Source organism: Oncorhynchus nerka, linkage group LG28 (assembly GCF_034236695.1).
Source record: "Oncorhynchus nerka isolate Pitt River linkage group LG28, Oner_Uvic_2.0, whole genome shotgun sequence".
Taxonomy (NCBI): Eukaryota; Metazoa; Chordata; class Actinopteri; order Salmoniformes; family Salmonidae; genus Oncorhynchus; species Oncorhynchus nerka.
The window spans coordinates 51,674,769-51,702,108 of record NC_088423.1 but is presented as its reverse complement, the minus strand read 5'-3'; the positions used below and the strand labels follow the sequence as shown (position 1 = coordinate 51,702,108).

Here is a 27,340-nt window from a genome sequence, read left to right as displayed (position 1 = left end):
ATTCCTATTATATCCGAGTGTGGAAGGGTGAGGGCTGATATAACCGTGCTACAAACTAACTGAAAAAAAAATAGAACATTTGCAGTTGCAATCTGTAAAGTTGAGGCGGGGCAGAAATCGTCAGCAATATGTGAGACGGGCGTTTTTCTCATTTCTGAAACTCTTCCATTTTCCCTAACATGCCTCAAGCAAGCATGAAAATGAACAGGTTCTGCCGGAGTAGTTGATAAAGTCAAACAGCACGCTCTTTTTGACGAGTCCAGCACGGACTAGGAATGCGATTCAGTCTCATTGGAGAATAAGTTTCGAAAGAAGGACTAAATAGTTGCAAACAGCCTAAACTGAAACCATGGACGTATTCAATTCATGAAGAATCTCAGTTGAGCCATAAAGTGAGTTCTCAAATTGTTTCACTAAACATATGGGAAGATAATGTGTAACATTTCTCTCTTGGTTGATATTTATTGATTTGTTCGTGGGATTTGTTTTGAGGATGTATACCTACTTTATTCAAACACCAAAATAGCAAGGCTATTTTGTTGAGCTGAGAAACATAATTGTCCCCGAAGTTATCGATATTTCCTAGAAAACTATTATGTTAAGTGTATGTTTGTTATTAGTCTCATTATCCTTATCATTTTTACATTATGTTGGGCTTTTGAGTACTGTATTCCACAGAGTTTCTAAACCCAGAGGCGCAACATCGCTAAACTTCCGGGAACGCTTGCGAAACAGACCAAAACAGAACAGGGCGGGTTTGAGAAGTCAATCAGAGAAGTGAAAAAAATATTCCTTAGTTGTTAATTTTCTCGTAATATAAAGGCACAACCTAGATTATTAAGGAGTTGAACATGTTATTACTCAAACCTGAAAGTTACCTATATGGAAGGAGTGCCTTTGACTGCCTGCACATGCGCAGTTCGGCGCGAGACGACTTTTAGATCCGAAGACGTGTTTCTACGCATGAGCTTTGCTAGCCAATGTCGCCATGACATCGCCTACAAGCGTGATCAGGGATTTCTATTGGAGAAGCAGTTTTCGCCTATCTTCACACTGTACGGTCTTTGGTATTTCTGCATTTTCATGTCAGCCTGCTTAAATATGAACTTGCAAATGGAGTAAGAATTGACTGTTGTGCCAGAGGGAGGAGCCACTCCATAAGCCTTTTTACCCTGTGGCATATATCCCCCTTTCCACTTTGTTTTAGTGTTGGGTTACACAGGGACATGCACAAGAGAATATGAATATGTAAATGGTGACATATTTTGTTTAAGGCTGATTTTGCAAATACGGGTGCTTTTGGATGTTAAATATATTAGAAAATAAAACCTCTTGAAACTGCTTTTTATCTGCTTTTTATCTATCTTCACTCTGTCTGGAAACAAGATCTAATAGTGGCTGAGACCATACTATTACAGAATTTTATCAGTTTCCCCAAATACCCGAGGGGAAATGTCATTACCACCACGTTATAAAATGTGCTATCTTAGTTGAAAAGGAAATCAAAGAAATTGTGCTTAATGTATTTAAAAAAAACATTTGTCATGATTTTTTAAAATCATGTTTTTTTTTTACTATTTGGAAGTTTTCTTAGTTATATGTATTCATCATTGTCATGTCTAAATGTCCATATATGCATTGATGAAACTCAGAAACATGTATTTACCACATCAAAATCGTATTATCTTAAGAACAAGCATAAGGTTCACCTATTGGAAAAATCATCAATATCAATTGTAATTTAATACACCGTTTCCTCAAAAATATGTTCCGTGATGGTAATGACTTAGCATTGTGGTCATGACAAATTACATTTCATATAAAACAACTGATGAAAAATAAATGTAAACATTTTAATGTCACAGTTGTGCATGTTTAATTTTATTGTATGTTTCCCAAATTTGTTCTTCTAATTGCATGTGAAGTCTTCCAGTAGAGTTTGAAGGGTACCGTACACCTTCTCATTTACAGTCAAATGGACATTAAACTTCTCTTTTGTTCCATCTTTAGTTTTTTTCTCTCACTATTCTGCCTTGCATTCTACTCAAACCACCATGTTTGTCGGCCACCGTCAAAAGCGGAAGTCTGCAGCTCTTTCTCTTTGCAAAGAGGGCACTCTCGATACATGCACTATTTGGTCATCTTCTCGCAACACTAAGACCCAACCAATTCTTAAATATTGCTGCTTTTAACCACTCTGATATAACAACTTGTCTGCCATGAACTGAAGCCCGTCTGGTGTTCAACCTTCCCAAGTTCTCTCACGTCACCCCGCTCCTCCGCTCTCTCCACTGGCTTCCAGTTGAAGCTCGCATCCGCTACAAGATCATGGTGCTTGCCTACGGAGCTGTGAGGGGAACGGCACCTCAGTACCTCCAGGCTCTGATCAGGCCCTACACCCAAACAAGGGCTCTGCGTTCATCCACCTCTGGCCTGCTCGCCTCCCTACCACTGAGGAAGTGCAGTTCCCGCGCAGCCCAGTCAAAACTGTTCGCTGCTCTGGCCCCCCAATGGTGGAACAAACTCCCTCACGACGCCAGGACAGCGGAGTCAATCACCACCTTCCGGAGACACCTGAAACCCCACCTCTTTCAGGAATACCTAGGATAGGATAAAGTAATCCTTCTCACCCCCCCTTAAAAGATTTAGATGCACTATTGTAAAGTGGCTGTTCCACTGGATGTCTTAAGGTGAACGCACCAATTTGTAAGTCGCTCTGGATAAGAGCGTCTGCTAAATGACATAAATGTAAATGTAAATGTAAACTGAAGGTTGGCATGTGTCCCTGTCTTTCACTGATGGATTGACAATCCAAAAGGGACATATTTTGGTGAACTCAGTGTATGACAGCTTGACCTCTGATAATTCAAACTTTTGATGGAGTTTTGTCAGTGTGTCCTTCAATTATCGCTTCTTTATTTTATTCTTGTGTCTTGTCAATCTTGCCCTTTTTCCTGTTGATGCTCGATTGTTATCATGACATTCAAAGAGCATTTTTATTTAACCTTCTATTGCTGGGCTAATTGCATTCAAATGTTTCTTTCTTGAGTACTGCAGACAGTCTGGCTGTTTGTTGTTTCCACACATTGTCTTCGCAGAGAATCCAAATTCTCTGTGGACCATTTTCACCATGGAATACTTTTTAGTAATTTCCCAGCCAAAACCTTGGATATCACTTGTTGGTCTTTTGCACTCTGTTGCTTCTGATATTTATCTCGCGGCTCTGATATGATGGTGTTATGTTATTCTTCTCAGATTCTGTGGCTTTGACCGTATTTGGTGTTTCGTTTTTGTTCTGAGAGAATCCTAAATACGGATCTTCTCTGACAATCTATCATATATTTATTGTAATACTTTCTAATTTTTCTTTCCCGTGGCCTCCAACTTCATATTTGCCATACATAGATCTCTGTAGACTTTGGATCTGGGTTTTTTTCTCACCTTCCTACGGCCTCTCTGTCTTGGGGTTTCTGAGTTTTAATAGGAGTCGGAATCCGGTGCCATTTGAGGGGCAGGTAGGTCATCATTCTGTAGCTGTAAGACTTCAGGTGAATGATGTGGTGTGTTCCTTGACATGTATGACTCCATAACCACTAATTTCTGGATAGTTGATCTTCTGTTTCTTTGGTTTATTTTCCATTGCCCCCCCGCCCCCCTTTTTCTCACTGGGAAAGTTGTGAGATGGGTTTCAGTTCACCACTTTCTTTTCTCTTGAGGTATCTTTTTGTTTCTTAAGATACTCTTGGTATCTTATAGGATCTTGTTTGATTTTGTTAATACATGTCATTGTCCTCTCCTTGGTTGATTTAAGGGGGTTTCTTATATAAAAATAAGAATAATTAAAGTCAGTAATAACCATAGAAAATCACATAAATAGACATCAAAATCACACAATCATCCTAACATAATACAAAATGTAATGGTCTTATTTAGCAAATAAGTGTTCAATTTCAACTTAACCATGATCATATATGTAATTTATGTTTCTTTTCAGGTCTTAAGGTAAGTAAAAATGTATGAACTAATACATTTTGTCATTACCACCACATTCTGTCCTTTGCATCACAGTTCATTATGTGGTGGTAATAACGTGTGGTGGGAATGACATTTTTATAGTATTTGTTCATAAATAGCAGGGATTCTAGTATGCTAAATCCAGTTGAACAGCTAGCATACAATGTATCCTAAATACACATAATTAAAATATATTTTTTAAATCTAACAATTTGATGACATTATAGCCTATTTGGTAATGACGTACAATATTATTTACTTAAGTCATATTTACCTTTATTTTTCTATAATTTCCCGGCATCAAAATTTGAATCTCCCTCCATGACGTCATCAATGCGCCCCACTGTCACTGTTCATATCCATGGTAACCAAGTAAACAAACTTTTAAAAAACGTTATTATTATGTCATTTGCTTGTCGTGGTGGCAATAACAACACGTAGAGACGACTGTATTTTGTGTATAAAAAAAAAAGTAACAAATGGCTTATGCACGTCTAACATGTATATTGTGTCCATTTATTTGCCTCTTTTTAAAAACAGGTGCATTATTTTCTCATTATCAAGACTTTTGTAAGTGTAATACATAGTAGAATGTCAAACGTCTGGGTGTGAGACAGGACAAAAACTGTGCAAAACAGTGAAATCCAGACATGAAAGGCTTTAGAAAATAAAACAAACAAAAAAACATTGAAAGTTGGGGGGAAAAAAGTTTAAGATTATTTTAGTCTCTACTTAATGGATGTGATTTTTTTGTGGTTGTTGAAATGAACATTTTATTTTACAAATCTAACCCTGAGACACAAAAAGGATTTGCAAAATCACCCATAAATAAGCAGAATTGATCATAGCCTACACATCTGCAACCGTATAACTTTGTTTCCATCCCTCCTCCCTACCAAGTTCTCATATTGTGTGTACCCTCTCAGGTTCTCTCTCAGGAATCAGCATGGCACACCGCTCTCAGTGTTCCTCAGCAGGGGATAACCCCCTGGACCCCAAATACCTGCCTTCCCACTTCCGCGAGGAGTACCGGCTGGCCATTGACGCACTTGTGGAGGATGACTTGGAGGGCTATTATGAATTCCTTCAGAGTGCGGATGTGGTGGACTTCCTCTCCAGACAGGAAATTGAGCACATTAGGTGCACAGTGCAAATTCCATACCAGAGCACTCAGCCAGAGCTCCCGTATGTAGAGTCTGAGGGAGATGGCTCTTCAGACACATACTGGCCTGTGCACTCTGACTTGGATGCACCTGGTCTTGACCTTGGCTGGCCCCAACAGCATCACTTCATAGGCCCCACCGAGGTCACCACGCTGGTTAACCCCTCTGAGCCAGATATGCCCAGTATCAAGGCGCAGGCTCGTCGACTTATCAAGAATGCTCAACAAGTATGTCGATCAGCTCCATATTATACTAATACTGATTCTGTTGGGCAATATGTTGTGTAACAGAAAGGATATGTAATAGTCCAATAGTAAATGTAGAATCAGGGGCATAGTCGGTTTTTGAACATGGGGGGGCCCAATTTAGGCGGGGTGTGGGGGTTTCTCCCCTAGATTATTTTAGTAAATGTAAAATTATTTTCCTGCATTGTAAAGGCCCAATGCAGCTGTTGATCTCAATATCAAATAATTTCTGGTTAACAATTAAGTACCTTACTGTAATAGTTTTCCATTAAAGTGGTCAAAAATAAAATATTTTTTTGTTGCAAAAAACTATTTCTCAAGCAAGAATGTCACTAGGACTGTGTGGGCAAGTGGTCTGAGTGGGGGAGGGGGGGGGGGCACCTGGACAGGACACTAGTCTGTTGCAGGGCCTTACCCCTAATTCAACTCCTTAATGCTGAGTGTCAAGCAGAGAGGCATCAGGTTCAATTCTCAACTGGGCATCAAACCCCCAACCTTTCAATCTCAGGGTGGACTTTTTAACCACAAGGCCAAGGCAGTTATTTAAAAAATATTAGACATTTTTAGTCATTCAATAAGAGATGCACCAATGTGGATATTGCGGGCCGATATCGATATACTAATTTATTTAACATTTTATGGCCATTCTAGCACAGATAGAAACTGTGACAAAGTTATGTTCATAAGGCTAATAAGAAAATGTGAAATTATTTGATTACATGTTTTACTTGCATCACAAAGTGACTGAAATGCATTCAAAAGGTTTTGCAAAGTTCACGAAAACATCAGGTAGGAATTGTGTGTCTAGAAAATAAGATCTGCATTGCTTTCAATTGTGGTTATGTCACTGTCCCTTCTAATGAGACCTGCAAGGCTTATGAGAATCATAGAAGGAAACAGAATACATGTGTTCCTGTGAGTTGTAACTTTCAGTGATGGGGTCATAATAGCTTATAGCTCTAAAAGTTAGAGCTAAAAAGTATTTTCCCCCTTTCTGATTACATTTTTTTTGCATATTTTTCTGCTGAATGTTATCAGATCTTCAACCAAAACCTAATATTAGATAAACAGAACCAAATAACAAAAAAATATATACTTATTTCATTTATTTAATTAACAAAGTTATGCAACACCCAATTCCCCTGTGTGAAAAATGTATTGCCCCCTTACACTCAATAACTGTTTGTCCCACCTTTAGCTGCAATGACTGCAACCAAATGTTTCCTGTAGTTGTTGATCAAATCAAATTGTATTGGTCACATACACGTGTTTCCTAGATGTTATTGCGGGCGTAGCGAAATGCTTGTGCTTCTAGTTCCTTCTAGTACAACAACATCTAACAAGTAATATCTAACAACTTCACAACAAATACCTAATACACACTAATCTAAGTAAAGGAATGAAATTAAGAATATATAAATATATGGATGAGTAATGTCAGAGCAGCATAGACTGAAACAGTAGATAGTATAGAATACAGTATATACATATGAGATGAGTAGTGCAAGATATCTAAACATTATTAAAGTGGCTAATGATTTCAAGTCTGTGTATGTAGGCAGCAGCGCCTCTGTGCTAGTGATGGCTATTTAACAATCTGATGACCTTGAGATAGAAGCTGTTTTTCAGTCTTTCGGTCCCAGCTTTGATGCACTAACCTCACCTAACCTCACCTTCTGGATGCAGTGGCTCGAGTGGTTGTTGTCCTTGATGATCTTTTTGACCTTCCTGTGACAACTGGTGCTGTAGATGTTCTGGAGGGCAGGTAGTATGCCCCCGGTGATGCGTTGTGCAGACCGCACCACCCTCTGGAGAGCCTTGCGGTTGTGGGCGGTGCAGTTGACGTACCAGGCGGTGTTGCAGCCCGACAGAATGCTCTCAATTGTGCATCTGTAAAAGTTTGTGAGGGTTTTAGGTGACAAGCCAAATTTCTTCAGCCTCCTGAGGTTGAAGAGGCGCTGTTGTGCTTCCTTCACCAAACTGTCTGTGTGGGTGGACCATTTCAGTTTGTCAGTGATATGTATGCCAAGGAACTTAAAACTTTCGACCTTGTCCACTGCTGTCCTGTCGATGTGGATAGGGGGGTGCTCCTTCTGCTGTTTCCGGAAGTCCACAATCATGTCCTTTGTTTTGTTGATGTTGAGTGTGAGGTTATTTTTCTGACACCACACTCCCAGAGCCCTTACCTCCTGCCTGTAGGCTGTCTCGTCGTTGTTGGTAATCAAGCCTACTACTGTTGTGTCGTCTGCAAACTTGATGATTGAGTTGGAGGCATGCATGGGTGAACAGGGAGTATAGGAGTGGGCTGAGCACGCACCCTTGTGGGGCCCCAGTGTTGAGGATCAGTGAAGTGTAGATGTTGTTTCCTACCTTCACCAACTGGGGGCGGCCTGTCAGGAAGTCTAGAACCTATTTGCACAGGGCGGGGTTCAGACCCAGGGCCTCGAACTTAATGATGTGCATGGAGGGTACTATGGTGTTGAATGCTGAGCTATAATCAATGAACAGCATTCTTACATGGGTATTCCTCCTGTCCAGATGGGATAGGGCAGTATGCAGTGTGATGGCGATTGTCTATGGACCTATTGGGGCGGTAAGCAAATTGAAGTGGGTCTAGGGTGCCAGGTAAGGTGGAGGTGATATGATCCTTGACTAGTCTCTCAAAGCACTTCATGATGACAGAAGTGAGTGCTACGGGGTGATAGTCATTTAGTGCAGTTACCTTTGCATTCTTGAGTACAGGAACAATGGTGGCCATCTTGAACCATGTGGGGACAGCAGACTGCTTCAGTGTTACTTGCCTCGAAACGAGCATAGAAGTAATTTAGCACATCTGGTAAGCTCCTGTCATTGGGCAGCTCGTAGCTGAGCTTCCCTTTGTTGTCTGTAATAGTTTGCAAGCCCTGCCACATCCGACGAACGTCGGAGCCAGTGTAGTACGATTCAATCTTAGTCCTGCATTTATGCTTTGCCTGTTTGATGGTTCATCAGAGGAAATAGCGGGATATCTTATAAGCTTCCGGGTTAGAGTCCCGCTCCTTGAAAGCGACAGCACTACCCTTTAGCTCAGTGTGGATGTTGCCTGTAATCCATGGCTTCTGGTTGGAGTATGTATGTATGGTCATTGTGGTGATGACGTCATCGATGCACTTATTGATGAAGCCAGTGACTGATGTGGTGTATTCCTCAATGCCATCGGAAGAATCCCAGAACATATTCCAGTCTGTGATAGCAAAACAGTCCTGTAGCGAAGCATCTGCTTCATCTGACCACTTTCTTATTGACCGAGTCACTAGTGCTTTCTGCTTTAGTTTGTGTTTGTAAGCAGGAATCAGAATGATAGAATTATGGTCAGATTTGACAAATGGAGGGCGAGGGAAAGCTTTGTATGCATCTCTGTGTGTGGAGTAAAGGTGGTCTAGAGTTTCTTTCCCATCTGGTTGCACATTTAACATGCTGGTAGAAATTAGGTAAAAATGATTTGAGTTTTTCTGCATTAAAGTCCCTCATTGAGTGCGGTCTTAGTGCCAGCATCGGTTTGTTGTGGTATGTAGACAGCTACAAAATATATTGGTAAATAGTGTGGTCTACAGCTTTTCATGAGTGTCACGAGAATTATGTTCTCAATGTTTATAACCCAATTCAATTAAACTACCTGGTCTGCAACCCAGAATTTGTAAGATACTGGTTGAATGAAACAGACAGAGGCCCAGCTAAATAGTCCAAATGTTTATTCACTAGAGCGCTGGTTCGTTGTACAAAACCATTCATTTTATACTAGCTCCTTACGCACATACTTCTGCACACAAACAGTATATATCATACGCACATACATACACATGAACAGTAGGTCTCCTACGCACATACTGTATCAATACCCAGCCGACAAAGAGTAGGAACCGTGAGAAGCACTCCCTGTCCTCCCTCAAGATTAGGGAGTATTCACTGCCCTTTCCCAAATCTCTCAGAGGCCCCTAGCAAGGTCGGCACCGAATTTTGCTCAGACAGTCTGTGTTCAAGATACTATAGAGACATATTGTACAGATATATTGTTTTACCCTAATTCTGAATAAAACTACACACATCATTTATTTTCATTTTACTGACTAAGACTACACACATCATTAATAATAATTTGATGATTCTAATCAATTTCATACAATTATATAGTTTCAGGGTGGAATATTCTAATCATTCATTTAAACATATAAATTCCATTCACAATGAGATGTTTTATTTTTGTTTAATTGAACCTTTATTTAACTAGGCAAGTCAGTTAAGAACAAACTTATTTACAATGATGGCCTACCAAAAGGTAAACGTCCTCCTGTGGTGATGGGGCTGGGATTAAAAATAAAACAAATAAATAACATATAAATATAGGACAAAACACACATCGCGACAAGAGAGACAACACAACACTACATAAAGAGTGACTGAAGACAACAACATAGCAAGGCAGCAACACATGAAAACACAGCATGGTAGCATCACAACTTGACAACAACATGGTAGCAACACAACATGGCAGCAGCACAAAACATTATTGGGCACAGACAACAGCACAAAGGACAAGAAGGAGACAACAATTCATCCCGCAAAGCAACCACAACTCTCAGTAAGAGTGTTCCTGATTGAATCTTTGAATGAAGAGATTGAGATAAAACTGTCCAGTTTGAGTGTTTTTTGCAGCTTGTTCCAGTCGCTAGCTGTGGCGAACTGAAAAGAGGAGCGACCCAGGGATGTGTGCGTTGGGGACATTTAACAGAATGTGACTGGCAGAACGGGTGTTGTATGTGAAGGATGAGGGCTGCAGTACATATCTCAGATAGGGGGAGTGAGGCCTAAGAGGGTTTTATAATTAAGCATAAACCGGTGGGTCTTGCGACGAGTATACAGAGATGACCAGTTTAAAGAGAGTATAGAGTGCAGTGATGTGTCCTATAAGGAGCAGTGGTGGCAAATCTGATGGCCGAATGGTAAAGAACATCTAGCCATTCGAGAGCACCCTTACCTGCCGATCCATAAATTACGTCTCTGTAATCTAGCATGGATAGGATGGTCATCTGAATCAGGGTTAGTTTGACAGCTGGGGTGAAAGAAGAGCGATTATGATAGAGGAAACCAAGTCTAGATCTAACTATAGCCTGCAGCTTTGATAGAGTTGAAGTCGGAAGTTTACATACAATTAGGTTGGAGTCATTAAAACTCGTTTTAAAACCATTCCACAAATTTCTTGTTAACAAACTATAGTTTGGCAAGTCGTTTAGGACATCTACTTTGTGCATGACACAAGTTATTTTTCCAACAATTGTTTACAGACAGATTATTTAACTTAAAATTCACTGTATCACAATTCCAGTGGGTCAGAAGTTTACATACATTAAATTGACTGTGCCTTTAAACAGCTTGGAAAATTCCAGAAAATGATGTCATGGCTTTAGAAGCTTCTGATAGGCTAATTGACAACATTTGAGTCAATTGGAGGTGTACCTGTGAATTTATTTCAAGGCCTACCTTCAAACTCAGTGCTTCTTTGCTTTAACGTCATGGGAAAATCAATAGAAATCAGCCAAGACCTCAGACAACAAATTGTAGACCACAAGTCTGGTTCATCCTTGGAAGCAATTTCCAAACCCCGAAAAGTACCACGTTCATCTGTACAAACAATAGTACGCAAGTTTAAACACCATTGGACCAGGCAGCCGTCTTACCGCTCAGGAAGGAGACGCGTTCTGTCTCTTAGAGATGAACGTACTTTGGTGCAAAAAGTGCAAATCAATCCCAGAACAACAGCAAACGACCTTGTGAAGATGCTGGAGGAAACAGATACAAAAGTATCTATATCCACAGTAAAATGAGTCCTATATCGACATAATCTGAAAGGCCGCTCAGCAAGGAAGAGGCCAATGCTACAAAAACGCCACCAAAAAGCCAGACTATGGTTTGCAACTGCACATGGGTACAAAGATCGTACTTTTGAGAAATGTCCTCTGGTCTGATGAAACAAAAATAGAACTGTTTGGCCATAATGACCATCGTTATGTTTGGTGGAAAATGGGGGAGGTTTTCAAGCTGAAGAACACCATCCCAACCGTGAAGCACGGGGGTGGCAGCATCATGTGGTGGGGGTGCTTTGCTGCAGGAGGGACTGGTGCACTACACAAAATAGATGGCATCATGAAAATTATGTGTATATATTGAAGCAACATCTCAGCATCTCATGTTCAGAACAAGGTTAAGGGGAGAGAAAGCTTGTTCGACACTAATAAAGCTTTGTTGTAGAGCATTGGGAAGATCCGGGGAGGGGCCAGCTGTGTATAAGACTGTATCATCTGTATATAAATGGATGAGAGAGCTTCCTACTACCTGAGCTATGTTGTTGATGTGAATTGAGAAGAGCTTTGGGCCTAGGATCCAGCCTTGGGTTACTCCCTTGGTGAAAGGCAGTGACTGAGACAGCAGATTTTCTGACTTTATACACTGCACTCTTTGAGAGAGGTAGTTAGCAAAGCAGGCCAAAGGCCCCTTAGTCGGCCCATAAGAATGGAATGGTCTACCGTATAAAAAGCTTTGGCCAAGTCAATAAAAATAGCAGCACAATATTGCTTAGAATCAAGGGAAATAGTGACATCATTGAGGACATTTAAGGTTGCAATGACACATCCATAACCTGAGCAGAAACCAGATTGCACACCAGAGAAAAATAGAAATTGGCCTATAAACAGTTAGGATCAGCTTGATCTCCCACTTTAAAAAAAGGACATGGCTGCCTTCCAAGAAATGGGAACCTCCCCAGAAAGAAGAGACAGGTTAAAAAGGTCAGAGAAAGGCGTGGTGATGATAGAGGCAGCAACCTTAAAGAAGAAAGGGTCTAAACCATCTGACCCAGATGTTTGTTTTTTCAGGAGCTCCTTTAGCACCTCGGACTCAGTGACTGCCTGCAGGGAGAAACTTTGTAGCGGAGCAGGGGAAAAGAGGGAGAAGCATTGGGGATAGTCACATTAGAAGGGGTGGGAGATGAGGAAATGTTGCAAGGAGGCATGGCTGAGTCAAATAGGAATCCTGACTTAATGAAGTGGTGATTAAAGAGCTCAGCCATGTGCTTCTTGTCAGTAACAACCACATCATCAACATGGGCAGCTGTGAGGAGGAGGGTTTATTCTCCAGGTCTTTAACCGTTTTTGCAGAACTTCTTGGGGTTAGACCCACAGAGAGAGAACTGCTCCTTAAAGTAACTAACTTTGGCCTTCCGAATAGCCTTAGTGCACTTATTTCTCATTTGCCCGAACAAGAGCCAGTCAGCCTGAGTATGCGTGTGCCGAGCCTTTAGCCAAATGCAATTCTTGAGGTGGAGTAACTGACCGTCGAACCAGGGGCTGAACCTTTTTTTAATTGTAATTGTAATTGTAATTTTCTTTATGGGGGTGTGTTTGTTAACAATACCACTGAAAATATATTTTAAAAACGGGATCAAGCTGATTCTATACCCTTTTACAGAGGCCAGTTCATGAAGGTAGGCTTGCTCATTAAAGTTTTTTGCAAGCGTCTATAACAAATCAGGACAGGTCGTTTAACTGAGTAGCCATTATGAACACAGGCTGTAAAACAGTGATCACTGAGGTCATTACAGAAAACGCCAGACTGATACCTATCCGGAATATTTGTGAGGATAACATCAAGGAGAGTAGCCTTTTCTGGGTGTTGGGAGTCATACCTTGTCGGATTGGCAATCATCTGGGGAAGATTTAGGGAGTCCCATTGCTTTAGGACTTGGTCAGGTGGTTTAAGCACGTCCCAGTTTAGGTCACCTAGCAGGACAAATTCATACTTAGTGTAAGGGGCCAGGAGAGCACTTAAGGGTACAGGCTGGTGCCGATGGAGGACGGTAGCACCCAACAAAGAGCTATTTGAAAGTTGAATGCTTAAAACCATCAAATCAAATTGTTTGATGAACAGACTTGGTGGAGACAACCGAGCACTGAAGGTGATCCTTGGTAAAGATTGCCACTCCCCCAACTTTGGAAGATCTGTCTCGCCGAAAAAGGTTATAACCAGAAAGGTTAACATCAGTATTCATAATACTCTTCAACTTGTGTTGTCGACAGGTGCAGGTGTAGTACTGCTGCTAGTAGCAGTACTACCAGTAGAGCTGGTATGTGTCTCTATGGACGCGGTTCTTACTAAATGGACTGTTTGAAAATGTGAATAATTTTTTTAGTAATTTTTTAACAAATGTGATTTATTTTTAAATGTAAAAAAAAAAATGGAATCACGTTTTTACTTGGTGTACCCCTGACGGCATTGCACGTACCCCAGTTTGGGAATACCTGGACTAGGCCATTCCAAAACGTCAAATGTGTTGCTTTTTAGCCAATTTCATGTTGACTTGATTGTGTGTTTTTAATTATCGTCTTGCTGCATGACTCAGCTGCAGCTCACAGATGGATGGCCTGGTCATCCAGGTCCTGAGGCAGCAAAGCATCCCCAAGCTTGACCGTTGGTAGAAGGTTATTTTATATTCTATTTATTTATTTTTAAGCACTCTTTACCCCTTTTTCTCCCCAATTGGTTGTTACAGTCTTGTCCCATCATGCTAAGCCGCGCTGTTTCTTGACACACTGCTCGGTTAACCCAGAAGCCAGTCACACCAATGTGTCAGAGTCCAACTGGCGATCGTGTCAGCGTGCATGCACCCAGCCCTCTACAGGAGTCGCTAGAGCGAGATGGAACAAGGACATCCTAGCCGGCTGAACCCTCCCCTATCCCGGACGACATTGGGCCAATTGTGCGTCACCTCATGAGTCTCCCAGTTGCGGCCGGCTGAGACACAGCCCGGGAACGAACCCGGATCTGTAGCGACGCCTCTAGCACTGCCACGCAGTGCCTTAGATCGCTGCCCCACTCGGAGGCCTGGTATAAGGTTCTTCCTGTGGATGCAGTGTTTGGTTTTCACCAGGCATAATGGGACCCATGTCATCCAAAAGGTTATACTTTTGACTCATCTGTCCATAGAACATTCTTCCAAGAGTCTTAATGATCATCCAGGTGCACCCACAGGTGCATCCAGGTGCATCCAGGTGCACCTAATTTGTTTAGCAAACTTGAGTCAACGTTTTGGACAAGATGGGTCCCATTATGTCTGGCGGAAACCAAACAGCAATGTGAGAGACTGATCAACAACTACAGGAAGCATATGGTTATAGTCATTGTAGCTAAAGGTGGCACAGCCAGTTATTGTGTGTAAGAGAGCAATTACTTTTTCAGCCAGTGGAATTGGGTGTTGCATAACTTTGTTAATTAAATAAATATTTATTTGATAATAAATTTATTTTTTGGTTATTTGTAAACTCAGGTTCCCTTTATCTAATATTAGGTTTTGGTTGAAGATCTGATAACATTCAGTATAATAAACTATGCAAAAATAGAGAGAAAATCAGAAAGGGGTAGTGGTGTATATGCCGACTACGTCTATGTGTAGAATAATTGCACAGCATGTTATGTGTGTATAATGCCTCACTATTGCATGCTTTAACATTTGAAACGAATGTTAATCATAGTGTGCTCTGTTGTCCACTCCAGGTGATTGCTGTGGTAATGGACACCTTCACAGATGTGGACATCTTTGCTGATATTCTGGATGCTGCCATGCGAAGTGTTGCCGTGTATATCATTCTGGATGAACAGAATGCACACCACTTTACTACCATGGCTTCCAACTGCCGGGTCAATCTGGAGAGCATTCAAGTGAGTCTATGAAGTGGTGCAATATCTTGAATATATGTGCTGGAGTTTTTCAATTAAGACACGTTTATAATTTTGTCTTTGATATTTGATGGATTTTAGGGCTTTTTCCTTAAAAAGGCTTTCCCCTGGAAGTTCATATTCAGTAAGGAACTTAAATGGAAAGGAAACTGGACTCGTACCGAAATGGACCTGGGGCTGTCCCACCCAGACCCAATATGCATAAATACATTTTTAAAATATAGATACCCATTCTGAACGGACCGAGGACAGCTAGACCAAATCAAATCAAATGTATTTATATAGCCCTTCTTACATCAGCTGATATCTCAAAGTGCTGTACAGAAACCCAGCCTAAAACCCCAAACAGCAAGCAATGCAGGTGTAGAAGCACCGTGGCTAGGAAAAACTCCCTAGAAAGGCCAAAACCTAGGAAGAAACCTAGAGGAACCAGGCTATGAGGGGTGGCCAGTCCTCTTCTGGCTGTGCTGGGTGGAGATTATAACAGAACATGGTCAAGATGATCAAATGTTCATAAATGACCAGCATGGTCAAATAACAATAATCACAGTAGTTGTCGAGGGTGCAGCAAGTCAGCACCTCAGGAGTAAATGTCAGTTGGCTTTTCATAGCCGATCATTAAGAGTATCTCTACTGCTCCTGCCGTCTCTAGAGAGTTGAAAACAGCAGGTCTGCGACAGGTAGCACGTCCGGTGAACAGGTCAGGGTTCCATAGCTGCAGGCAGAACAGTTGAAACTGGAGCAGCAGCACGGCCAGGTGGACTGGGGACTGCAAGGAGTCATCATGCCAGGTAGTCCTGAGGCATGGTCCTAGGGCTCAGGTCCTCTGAGAGAGAGAGAGAATTAGAGAGAGCATACTTAAATTCACACAGGAACCGGATAAGACAGAAGTACTCCAGATATAACAAACTGACCCTAGCCCCCCAACACATAAACTACTGCAGCATAAATACTGGAGGCTGTGACAGGAGGGGTCAGGAGACACTGTGGCCCCATCCGATGATACCCCCGGACAGGGCCAAACAGGAAGGATATAACCCCACCCACTTTGCAAAAGCACAGCCTCCACACCACTAGAGGGATATCTTTAACCACCAACTTACCATCCTGAGGCAAGGCCCACAAAGATCTCCGCCACGGCACAACCCAGGGGGGGCACCAACCCAGACAGGAAGATCACGTCAGTGACTCAACCCACTCAAGTGGCGCACCCCTCCCAGGGACGGCATGGAAGAGCACCAGCAAGCCAGTTACTCAGCCCCTGTAATAGGATTATAGGCAGAGAATCCCAGTGGAGAGAGGGGAACCGGCCAGGCAGAGACAGCAAGGGCGGTTCGTTGCTCCAGAGCCTTTCCGTTCACCTTCACACTCCTGGGCCAGACTACACTCAATCATATGACCCACTGAAGACCCGTTCCGTATAGACCTGGTCAAATCCAGACCTGGTCCGATCAGCAATAAAGCAGCAGACAAGTCATTTTTTTTTAAACGTCTTCGGGATCGGATGTCGCTAGCAGGATCAAATTCGACCACATCCGGTGAAATTGCAGAGCGCCAAATTCAAAAAAAAAAATGTAATATTAAACATTCATGGAAATACAAGTGTCTTACATTATTCAAAAGCTTAGATTCTTGGTAATCGAACTGCGTAGTCCGATTTACAATAGACTTTACAGCGAAAGCATAGCATTCGATTATCTGAGGACAGCGTCCCACATCAACATATTTTTCAAATCAGCACAGGGGTCACAAAATTCACAAATAGCGATAAAATAAATGACTTACCTTTGAAGATCTGCCTCTGTTTGCAAACCTAAGGGTCCCAGCTACACAATGAATGGTTGTTTTGTTCGATAAAATCCTTATTTATATCCAAAAAAGTCTGTTTAGTTGACACCATTGATTTCAGTAATCCATCGTTCAACATGCAGACAAAGGAATCCAAAAAGTTACTGGGAAAGTTCATCCAAACAAGTCAAAAGATGTTTCTAATTAATCCCCAGGTACTCTAATATCTAAATAAACGCTAATCTTTGATATGGAGATTAGTATGTTCAAAAGGGAAGATAAATAACGAAGAGCGCGCCCTCATTCACAAGTGCCACAAGACTACACTCCCAATGAGGGTCACCTTGGATAAACTACAACTACTTGTTCGTTTTTCAAGAAACAAGCCTGAAACCTTGTATAAAGACTGTTGACATCTAGTGGAAGCCATAGGTACTGCAATCTGGGAGCTATTTATTTGTATATCTAATAGGCTTCCATTGAAAAGGCCTGTGAAAAGAAAATTCCGGATGGATTTTCCTCGGGTTTTCGCCTGCCATATCAGTTCTGTTATACTCACAGACATTATTTTAACAGCTTTAGAAACGTCAGAGTGTTTTTTATCCAATTCTACCAATTATATGCATATCCTAGCTTCTGGTCCTGAGTAACAGGCAGTTTACTTTGGGCACGTCAGACAGGTGGAAATTCAGGATACTGCCCCCTAGCCCTAAGAAGTTTTTTAAGCTCCTTTATTAACCAGAGCTGATAAAGCATGAGAAGAGGGAGAGAGGTGCAGGGGAGGGGCCACACTGTGAGCGAGTGACACTGGAAGCAGGGAGAGACAAGAGACAGCAACCAACCAAGTCGACTTGTGCTATAGTAGATTAATAGCTTCAATAGCTGGGTTATTTATCATCAAATATGATTACGTAGTACCTGTCTTGACTGCATCAAACCGGGAGACGCTAGCTAACGTTAGCTAGCTAGGCTAATTGAGCCTGCAGTGCATGTGCTTTCTCATCCTACAGTTACAAATAACAACAACTCCATTCAGAATATTAATTAGCAGCCTACCTGTTAGCTCTTGGTCATTGTAGCCTATTCTTCTTTAACTTTTAATTCAATAACTTTAATTCCATCTTCCATTGATTAGATATCTCCTAACTTTTGCGAAACATGGAGGCTCTACGGCTGTAGTATATTGCCGCTTTGATGACTTATGATTGACCAACAACAAGCACTATGCGTCACGCTCCACTCTCTTCAAAAGCAAGAGCAGCAGTATGTGTGATTTAAAAAATATCTCTCTCTCGACTGCAGCTGTCACATTCGGATCTGTGCGGGCTCTTCCAGACAAGTCCATTAGAATTGCACATATCTGAGACCCGTGGCAATCATATCAGATCCGACACAGACCCGTGACATTATTTATAACTCTGGATCCAGGCCTGCTCGGGTCCCAGATTGTGTCTTCGGTATACGGGTACTTGTGGATCCGTGAAGACCAATAAAGGAAACCTGTAGGCTTGGGATATGAATAGCTCTTCCTCTCAACCTTGAACACGAAGACCCACTGCCTCTTTCCACATTTGTTCCCATTTAATGAACAACAACTACTCAATTTCAATCATTATTCATATGGAACTATACTTTTTGGAGAACATCTAATGAGAACACCATGTTTTTATTTTGCAGTTCATGCGTGTCAGAACTGTGTCAGGCATCACCTATCGATGTCGCTCTGGAAAGTCCTTCAAGGGTCAAATGCTGGATCGCTTCTTGCTGACAGACTGCAGGGCTGTCCTGAGTGGAAACTATAGGTGAGGGTTCCAAAATGAAGAATGTGGTACAAAGTGTTGCATGATTTCTCAAGCAGACTTGACATTAGTAATGTGGACTTAAGAAACTGTACATTAAGTTTCTCTTACACCTGTGTAGTAACAAACCCATAACATTATTGTTCCATTGTAATTTAGAAATTGCTTTGCATTTGCATAGTAATGGAGTTAAGAGTTCCTTATTCCATTGTAATATGTATATTTTGCTGCATTGTGCTGTTTAATGAAATTCCATGAATCTCTCTGCCCACAGCTTCATGTGGTCTTTTGAGAAGATTCACCGTTGCATGGCTCACCTCTTTCTTGGACAGCTTGTGACTACTTTTGATGAGGAGTTCCGAATCCTGTTTGCACAGTCCCAACCTTTGGTACCTGAAAATGTCCTTGTTCCACTGCCAGACTACAGCAGTTTATCTGACAGCCAATACAGCACTGATAGGACACCATTGTTCAGAGATCCCAGAAAGTTCCTGCCCATAGAGAGCTCTCGTCCTAAAGAATGGGCTAGACATTCCTTTGATGATCAGAAAAGAATGCCCCCTGGAAGGCACGAGCACATCCACAGATCACTAGATCAGGGTCCACTAGATATGCACAGAAACAAGTACTCCTCACAGCAATTTAGAATAGAGCAGCAGTATTTTATGGAGCAAGGTCACCCTATGATACAGTCGAACACAATGGATTTTGCTGGCTCTAAAAGGCACAGTTATGCAGAGGGCACTTATGCCAGACACTCCTCCTCTCAATTCATGCAGCACCAAGCCATGCACAACTTTGAGGAGGGTATGGCAACCCAGAGCAGGAAGATACATAGGGAACAGCATCACTACCAGAGAACAGGGCCAGAGCCTGGTTATGGTAGCTACGATCAATTCAGGGACCAAGGGTACCCTCCGATGGATCAGTATTCTGAGTCTGGGTACCCACATGGAATAGAGATAGAGCCACCAGACAACTATGACCCTGTAGTGAATTATTTATCATCATCGAAACTTGCTATGGAGATGGGCCATGGCTCAGACAAATTATCACATCCAGGAGAGGGTCCCTTTTGTCATTCAAATGCAAAAAGACTGAGCGTGGGCCATCCTTATGCCTGTCAGACCTCCCCAACACAACAAAACCTGTCTGAACAGAAGCAGTTTTTTGTTGGGTCTGGTTCGGACCGTAAAACACAGGATCCCAGTGCAAAGCAGGGGATGCGAGATTGGAGGATCAGCTCATACCTCAGTGCATATGATGATGCCGGGGAAGAAGACATTTCACAGCCTTTTGGAAATTATCCCTTTGAAGAGCCCCTTAATCCCTCACAAGGAATAATATTTGCTCCACTGGTATCAGATCCCATGTTTAATGCAAAAGAGTTACCCAAGATTGCAGGGCTCAGGTTAAAGACCACACGCCCAGAACATTCAAGAACACCAGATATTATTGTTAGCATGGCAACAGATGAAGGTGACAAATCAGAGGATATGGATGTAAAAGAGCCCAAAAGAGAAGAGTCATTCCGTAGGAGGTTCAACCCTGCTATCCAAAGGACCTCAAGGCTAAGATCCTCACTAATCTTCAGCTCACAACTAGAACAGCATATCTCTCAAGAACTGAACCTTACCTCAGGCCAACATTGTGAGGAAACTGCCAACGAGGAAGATGACCAATCTAGATTTTCCTTGACCGCTCAGATTTTGGGAAAACGAAGATCCATAACAAGAGAACCTTTTCAATGGAGATGTAATAAGCCAGCAACAGTTGATAATTCAAACATAGAGTCTTTGAAATTTGAGGACATCACTACTGATGCCGGTGATAAGGAATTGCAAAATAATCCTCCTTTGGGCACCAACATGGCTTCTTCAAAGGAACAACCTAAACCTGACCATGAAGAAGATAGCAAAATGGTACAATGTGCACATCCATCCAAATCTGCTCAAATTGAGCAACCCAAAACCATACAAATAGCACACCTGCCATCTTCATTGAGCAATACATTATATATAGATATGAATGATCCAGACAGTAGGTTCAAGTTTTTTAAAGAGTTGGCTGCCAAACGAAAAGCTGCAAAGGCTTCAGAGTCTGAGAGCAGCGCTGAAAAAGCTCCTCTAAATCCAGTGACTCCATTTGACTTGAAAACAAAAGACGAAGTCACAAGTGTAGAACCTACTCTTCCAGTGGCTCCACTAAATCCAGCAGATACTTCCACCAAAAAGCCATCTACATCAACAGAGGGACCTCTTAACCCAGAAGATACATCAAACAAAAAGATAGCAACATCAACAGAGGCCCTACGTAATCCAGCAGATACTTCAACAAACAAGACATCAACAGAGACCCCACCTATTCCAGCAGATACTTCAACAAGCAAGACAGCAACATCAACAGAGACCCCACCTATTCCAGCAGATACTTCAACAAACAAGACAGCAACATCAACAGAGACCCCACCTAATCCAGCAGATACTTCCAACAAAAAGCCAGCTACATCAACACAGACCCCTTCAGAAACACTGGAGACCTCACCTGTCTCACAGGGGAATAAAGCATCCATGGCAACAAATAGCTCATTACATCTTGATGTCAAAGACAAGGCTTCTAAAAATAAAGAACAGGAAGAACTTAATCTTCCCAAAAGTGACTCCAAAACTCTCTTCATTCGTAGATTATCTTGTGACGATGGGCTACTTAGAGTCTCTATGGATGCTGAGAAGATTGAGCTGAAGAACAGTCAGAACCAAAGTGTGTCTGAAGTTAACACAAGAGATACAAGTGCATTTCTTGAGCAGACCTCAAAAGAGCGTATCTTTAACAACGCCCCAAAGGAGTTTAGTTCATATAAACTATCACCAAAGGAACCAAATTCTTCAAATCCTGCTTCAAAGGAGCTGAGCCCATCTCTTCCACTCACCCTAACAGAAGTTAGCTCGTCTCCAACATCAACGAGTTTCAGTTTAGCTAATCTCACTTCATTTAAACATGCCACAAAAGATTTGAGCTCAGCCCTTACCCCCACCCTTAATGAGTCCAGTTCATCAAAGCAGAAATTACTATCCTCTAAACCAGTCACAGTAGAGTCCAACAAACCTCTGAGCCCCACCCAATCCGAATCAAGTGTCTCTTCTCATCCCATTCCATCAAAATCCAGCACCTCTGCTCATACCATCCCATTGCAATCAAGTCCCCCCATTATTCCTGGTCCAGTTGAGCCAGTTGTGTCTCCCAAGCCTGACAAAACTGATTACAAGGAATCTCTTAGCCCTACCCCAATGCAATCTTGCTCGTCCTCAATCCCCGCCCCTGCAACAAAACTTAGCCTTCGGCTAAGCTCTACCCAAACAAAATCCAGTTCCTTACCTACATCCACCTTAGTTGGGTCCACTTCATCAACACCAATAGACTCTAACATTTCTCCCAATCCCTCCACAAAGGAGTCATTGTTTACAATTGCCACAACTGAGTTGAAGTCACCCTCTCCAAAGACCAACCCAATAAAATCCTACTCCTCTCCTAGTCCTGGCCAAAATGAGTTTGTTTTATCCCCCAAACCCTCCAAAACAGCATCCAACTCTGATCCAAAGCCCACCACAGCAGAGTTGAATGACTCTCCCAACTCCTCACTTCCATCGCCAAAGCATTTCACGGAACAAGCCAACAAATCTCCCATCCTAACACCAACACAATCTAGTTCTTCTTCCAATCCAACAACAAGAGAACCCAACCCTCTTCCTAACAACACCCCAACAGAACCAGGTGCATCTCCTGACCACACCCCAACAGATTCAACTGCATCTTCTAACCCTACCCAAACAAAATCACATTCCTCCCCTATGTCTGCATCAGGTGGATCAGTTTTGTTCCCAATGTCTGGTCAAACAAAATCTATCACTTCTCCAAACCTCACCCCAACAGAATATTGTTCCTCTCCTAATCATACCCCAACGGAGTCTACCTCACCATTCAACCAAGTCCTTGTAGAATCCAACCCATCAAGTAACTCAAACCCAACTCATTCCACTGCCTCTCATGACACTGTCCCAGTTCCATCCGTCATTGTGGATAACAGTAAGAAGGGCAAACTAAGTAACCTTATCAAGGAGCAAAGAGCTGGAAGTTCTCCTGCCGCTAAAGGTGACAAGAAAGCAGGTGATGCTGAGATAATGAGCAAAACTGCTCCTGGAGAATCCGCCTCCCATGGACCTCAGAGTCCTGATGAAACCAAAGAGGATGATAGCACTATGAAACCAGAGAGCCCTACAGATCAAACTAATCCCATATCACCCCCAGTGAAGCAAGCTAAAGTAAGTCAGTCCCACTACCATTCATCTACTGCCAATGTACTCTCAAGCAGCAACCTAAGAGATGACACAAAGCTCCTTTTAGGGCAGATTTCTGCTAACAGCCAGAGCCGGACAGAATTCACTATAGAATCTGCTGTCACTGATGATGCCAAACAGGATGAGGCTGACCGGGGTGTTAGTGGTAAGGAGGAAGAATCAGCCCAAGGACAGAGCAGAGGCCCGACTAGAACTTCTCAGGAGCGGGAGAAGCTACTTCAGAGAATCGAGAGCATGCGGAAGGAGAGGAAAGTATACAGCCGCTTTGAGGTAAAGTACCATACTGTATCAATAGGCCAGTAGCAATTTACAAAATACAATTTTAAGGTACCTATTGTACCCAATGTACCCACTGTATTGTGTTTTCACCCACACCTGCTTTCCTTCATGTGAGCTCATGTTTTCTGTTTATTATTCTGTATTTTGATAGATGCCGCCTTAACCAGGGATCGGAAGGATGATTGAGTATGGAGAAAGACCATCGCAAATTCTCCTCTAAAACTTGTCCTTTAACTATGTCCATTCCCCAAAAGTCTAAAATCACAGGTCAGAGAGGCACAGCTAGCTATCCAGCAGAGAGGTATTATTCTCAGGTTTCTATATTAGAGTGTTCCTCCGAATGGACTATCTGCATGTAAATGATTAAGGTTTATGGGAACATGAACAGAAACTTGACTTAAGTTGACTAAGTTTACCAACATGGACTACTGTATAAGTAAACAGAGACTCTACAGTGTGGACAATGGACTACTGCTATCTACAAGGTGGGACTGAAACATGCAATCTCATCAGATAAATACACAGCTAAATGTGAAATATATTTGAAAAGTACTGTGTTCATAGACACAGCGGACACAGGTATTGTTGACTGTATGGGTCAACTGCAATGTAATATCTGTTACTCTCATGGTTGTTTAATTATTATCTGGTTGAGGATCTGTTTTATATACTAACAGACATTTCAAAATACAAACATTAGAATCACCATTAATCATCATAGAACATGTAATCATCATAAACAGTGCAAGTATAGCTTTCAAGTAGTTAATGGACCACTTTCTTCATTTCAGTAGGTTAGTAGGTGTAACAAATCAGGATGACAATGTGCAAGATAAACCAAATGCAGGTAACTGCCAAAATAATGTAAACACATATGTAAATGAGGGATACAAAGAATATTGAAGGCATGTTCTTCCACACAGGTGTGGTTCCTGAATTAATTAAGCAATTAACATCATGCTTTGGGTCATGTATAAAAATGCTGGGGCGGCCATTATTTTGGATACTATTGTTATACCCCCATAGGATGACAATGCTCCCATCCGCAGGGCACAAGTGGTTACTGAATGGTTTGATGAGCATTAAAACAATGTAAACCATACGCCATGTTTGTCTCAGTCACCAGATCTCAACCCAATTGAACACTTCTGGGAGATTCTGGAGTGGCGCCTGAGACAACGTTTTCCACCACCATCAACAAAACACAAATTATGGAATTTCTCATGGAAGAATGGTGTTGCATCCCTCCAATAGAGTTACAGACACCTGCCGAATCTATGCCAAGGTGCATTGAAGCTGTTCATGGTGGCCCAACACCCTATTAAAAAACATTATGTTGGTGTTTCTTTTATTTATTTATTAAATTTTTTGGCAGTTACCTGTGTATGCATGAATAATCATGTGTATTTGCACAAAAATGTTAATTCCATGGGACATTTCGATCTCCTGTTTGGACTTTCAAAAGTATGTGGACACCTGCTTGTCGAAAACATGATTCCAAAATCATGAGAAATAGTATGGAGTTGGTCCCCCCCCTTTACTGCTATAACAGCCTCCACTCTTCTGGGAAGGCTTTCCCAATAGATGTTGGAACAATGCTGTGGGGACTTGCTTCTATTCAGCCACAAGAGCATTGGTGAGGTCAGGCACTGATGTTAGGTGATTAGGCCTGGCTCTCAGTCGGCGTTCCAATTCATCCCAAAGGTGTTCGATGGGGTTGAGGTCAGGGCTCTGCGCAGGTCAGACAAGTTCTTCAACACCGATCTCGCACAAACCATTTCTGTATGGATTTCGCTTTGTGCAAGGAGGCATTGTCATGCTGAAACAGGAAAGGGCCTTCCCCAAACTGTTGCCACAAAGTTGGAAGCACAGAATCGTCTAGAATAACCATGTATTCTGTAGCGTTAAGATTTCCCTTCACTGGAACTAAGGGGCCTAGCCCGAACCATGAAAAACAGCCCCAGACCATTATGTCTCATCCACCAAACTTTACAGTTGGCATTATGCATTCGGCAGGTAGCGTTCTCCTGTTATCTGACAAACCCAGATGTGTCTGTCTGACTGCCACATGGTGAAGCGTGACTCATTACTCCAGAGAATGCTTTTCCACTGCTCCGGCGTCCAATTGGCGGCGAGTTTTACACCACTCCAGCTGACGCTTGGCTTTGCACATGGCGATCTTAGGCTTGTGTGCGGCTGCTCAGCCATTGAAACCCATTTCATGAATCTCCCGACGAACAGTTCTTATGCTGACATTGCTTCCTGAGGCAGTTTGGAACTCTGTAGTGAGTGATGTGCATTTGGAAGGTTTTCAGACCCCTTGACTTTTCCACATTTTGTTATGTTAGAGCCTTATTCTAAAATTGATCAAATTAGTTTTTTTGCTCATCAATCTACACACAGTACCCCACAATGACAAAGCGAAAACAGGTTTTTAGACATTTTTGCAAATGTATTCAAAATAAAAAACAGAAAAAACATATTTACATAAGTATTCAGACCCTTTGCTATAAGAGAGGAAATTGAGCTCTGGTTGCATCCTGTTTCCATTGATCATCCTTGAGATGTTTCTACAACAAGATTGAAGTCCATCTGTGATAAATTCAATTGATTGGACATGATTTGGAAAGGCACACACCTGACTATATAAGGTCCCACAGTTGACAGTGCAAGTCAGAGCAAAAACCAAGCCATGAGATCGAAGGAATTGTCCGTAGAGCTCCGAGACAGGAATGTGTTGAGGCACAGATCTGGTGAAGGGTACCAAAACTGTCTGCAGCATTGAAGGCCAAGAACACAGTGGCCTCCATTATTCTTGAATGGAAGAAGTTTGGAACTACCAAGACTCTTCCTAGAGCTGGCCGCCCCGCCAAACTGAAACGTGGCACCATCCCTACGGTGAAGCGTGGTCATGGCAGCATCATGCTATGGGGATGTTTTTCAGAGGCAGGGACTGGGACACTAGTCAGGATCAAGGGAATGATGAACGGAGCAATGTACAGAAAGATCCTTGTTAAAAACCTGCTCCAGAGTGTTCAGGAACTCAGACCGGACCTCAGACTGTTCACCTTCCTACAGGACAATGACCCTAAGCACACAGGCAAGTCAACACATGAGTGGCTTTGGGACAAGTCTCTGAATGTCCTTGAGTGGCCCAGCCAGAGCCCGGACTTGAACCCGATAGAACATCTCTGGAGAGACTTTAAAATAGCTGTGCAGCGACGCTCCCCATCCAACCTGACCGAGCTTGAGAGGATCTGCAGAGAAGAATGGGAGAAACTCCCCAAATACAGGTGTGCCAAGCTTATAGCGTCATACCCAAGAAGACTCAAGGCTGTAATCGCTGCCAACAGTGCTTCAACAAAGTGCTGAGGAAAGGGTCTGAATACTTATGTAAATGTGAAACTTCCGTGTTTTTTTGTACTCTGTATAAATGTAATAAGCTAAATAAAGTGTGTAAATGAATGCCATTTGCTTGATAGTGTTGTCCTTTTCATTTTTGGGGGGGAAATAAACTGTTTGATTTGTTTTCATGTTTCACAAAAAGACTTGGATAACCATGTGCTTTTTACCTTTTGAAGGAGAGGAGGACACGTTTACATGCAGAATTGGGCTCTTGCACACCCGTAGGTCAAAGTAGAAGTAGAAGTCTACTTTGCTCGTCACTTGGACTGAGGAATGTTTAATTCATAAAGGAGAAAGGATTAGTGGTTCAGGTTTGCTCTGTCTCTGCTCCAAACTTCAATTCAGTTGTTGGCTTAAATGCACAATCGTTGTCAGGATTTGCAGGGGAATGAGCACAACTCTATCTAGCCAGTCAGTGCAAGATGGAGTTTCATACTACTTCTTATTCCTGTTCTCTCAGATCTCAACAACTGCTCATGGGGAGGAGTGAGGCCACGTAGTTAGTGTTTCCATCCTTCAATGTTCAA

At 42.2% G+C, this 27,340-nt stretch overlaps 1 protein-coding gene across 2 annotated transcripts; it reads left to right on the top strand.

Moving 5' to 3' along the window:
- LOC115113399 (protein FAM83H-like) lies at window positions 1–26,878 on the top strand. 2 transcript variants are annotated; one of them, XM_029640985.2, is made up of 6 exons: window positions 1–392; window positions 4,941–5,404; window positions 15,005–15,169; window positions 18,653–18,777; window positions 19,049–23,399; window positions 23,560–26,878. In XM_029640985.2, exons 2-6 carry the CDS (start codon window positions 4,961–4,963, stop codon window positions 23,569–23,571), a joined length of 5,097 nt encoding a protein of 1,698 aa, XP_029496845.2. In that variant the 5' UTR covers window positions 1–392; window positions 4,941–4,960; the 3' UTR covers window positions 23,572–26,878. The 2 variants fall into 2 exon arrangements, with proteins under 2 accessions (XP_029496845.2, XP_029496844.2); XM_029640984.2 differs by having other exon boundaries at window positions 19,049–26,878.
- The last annotated feature ends 462 nt before the right edge of the window (window positions 26,879–27,340 follow it).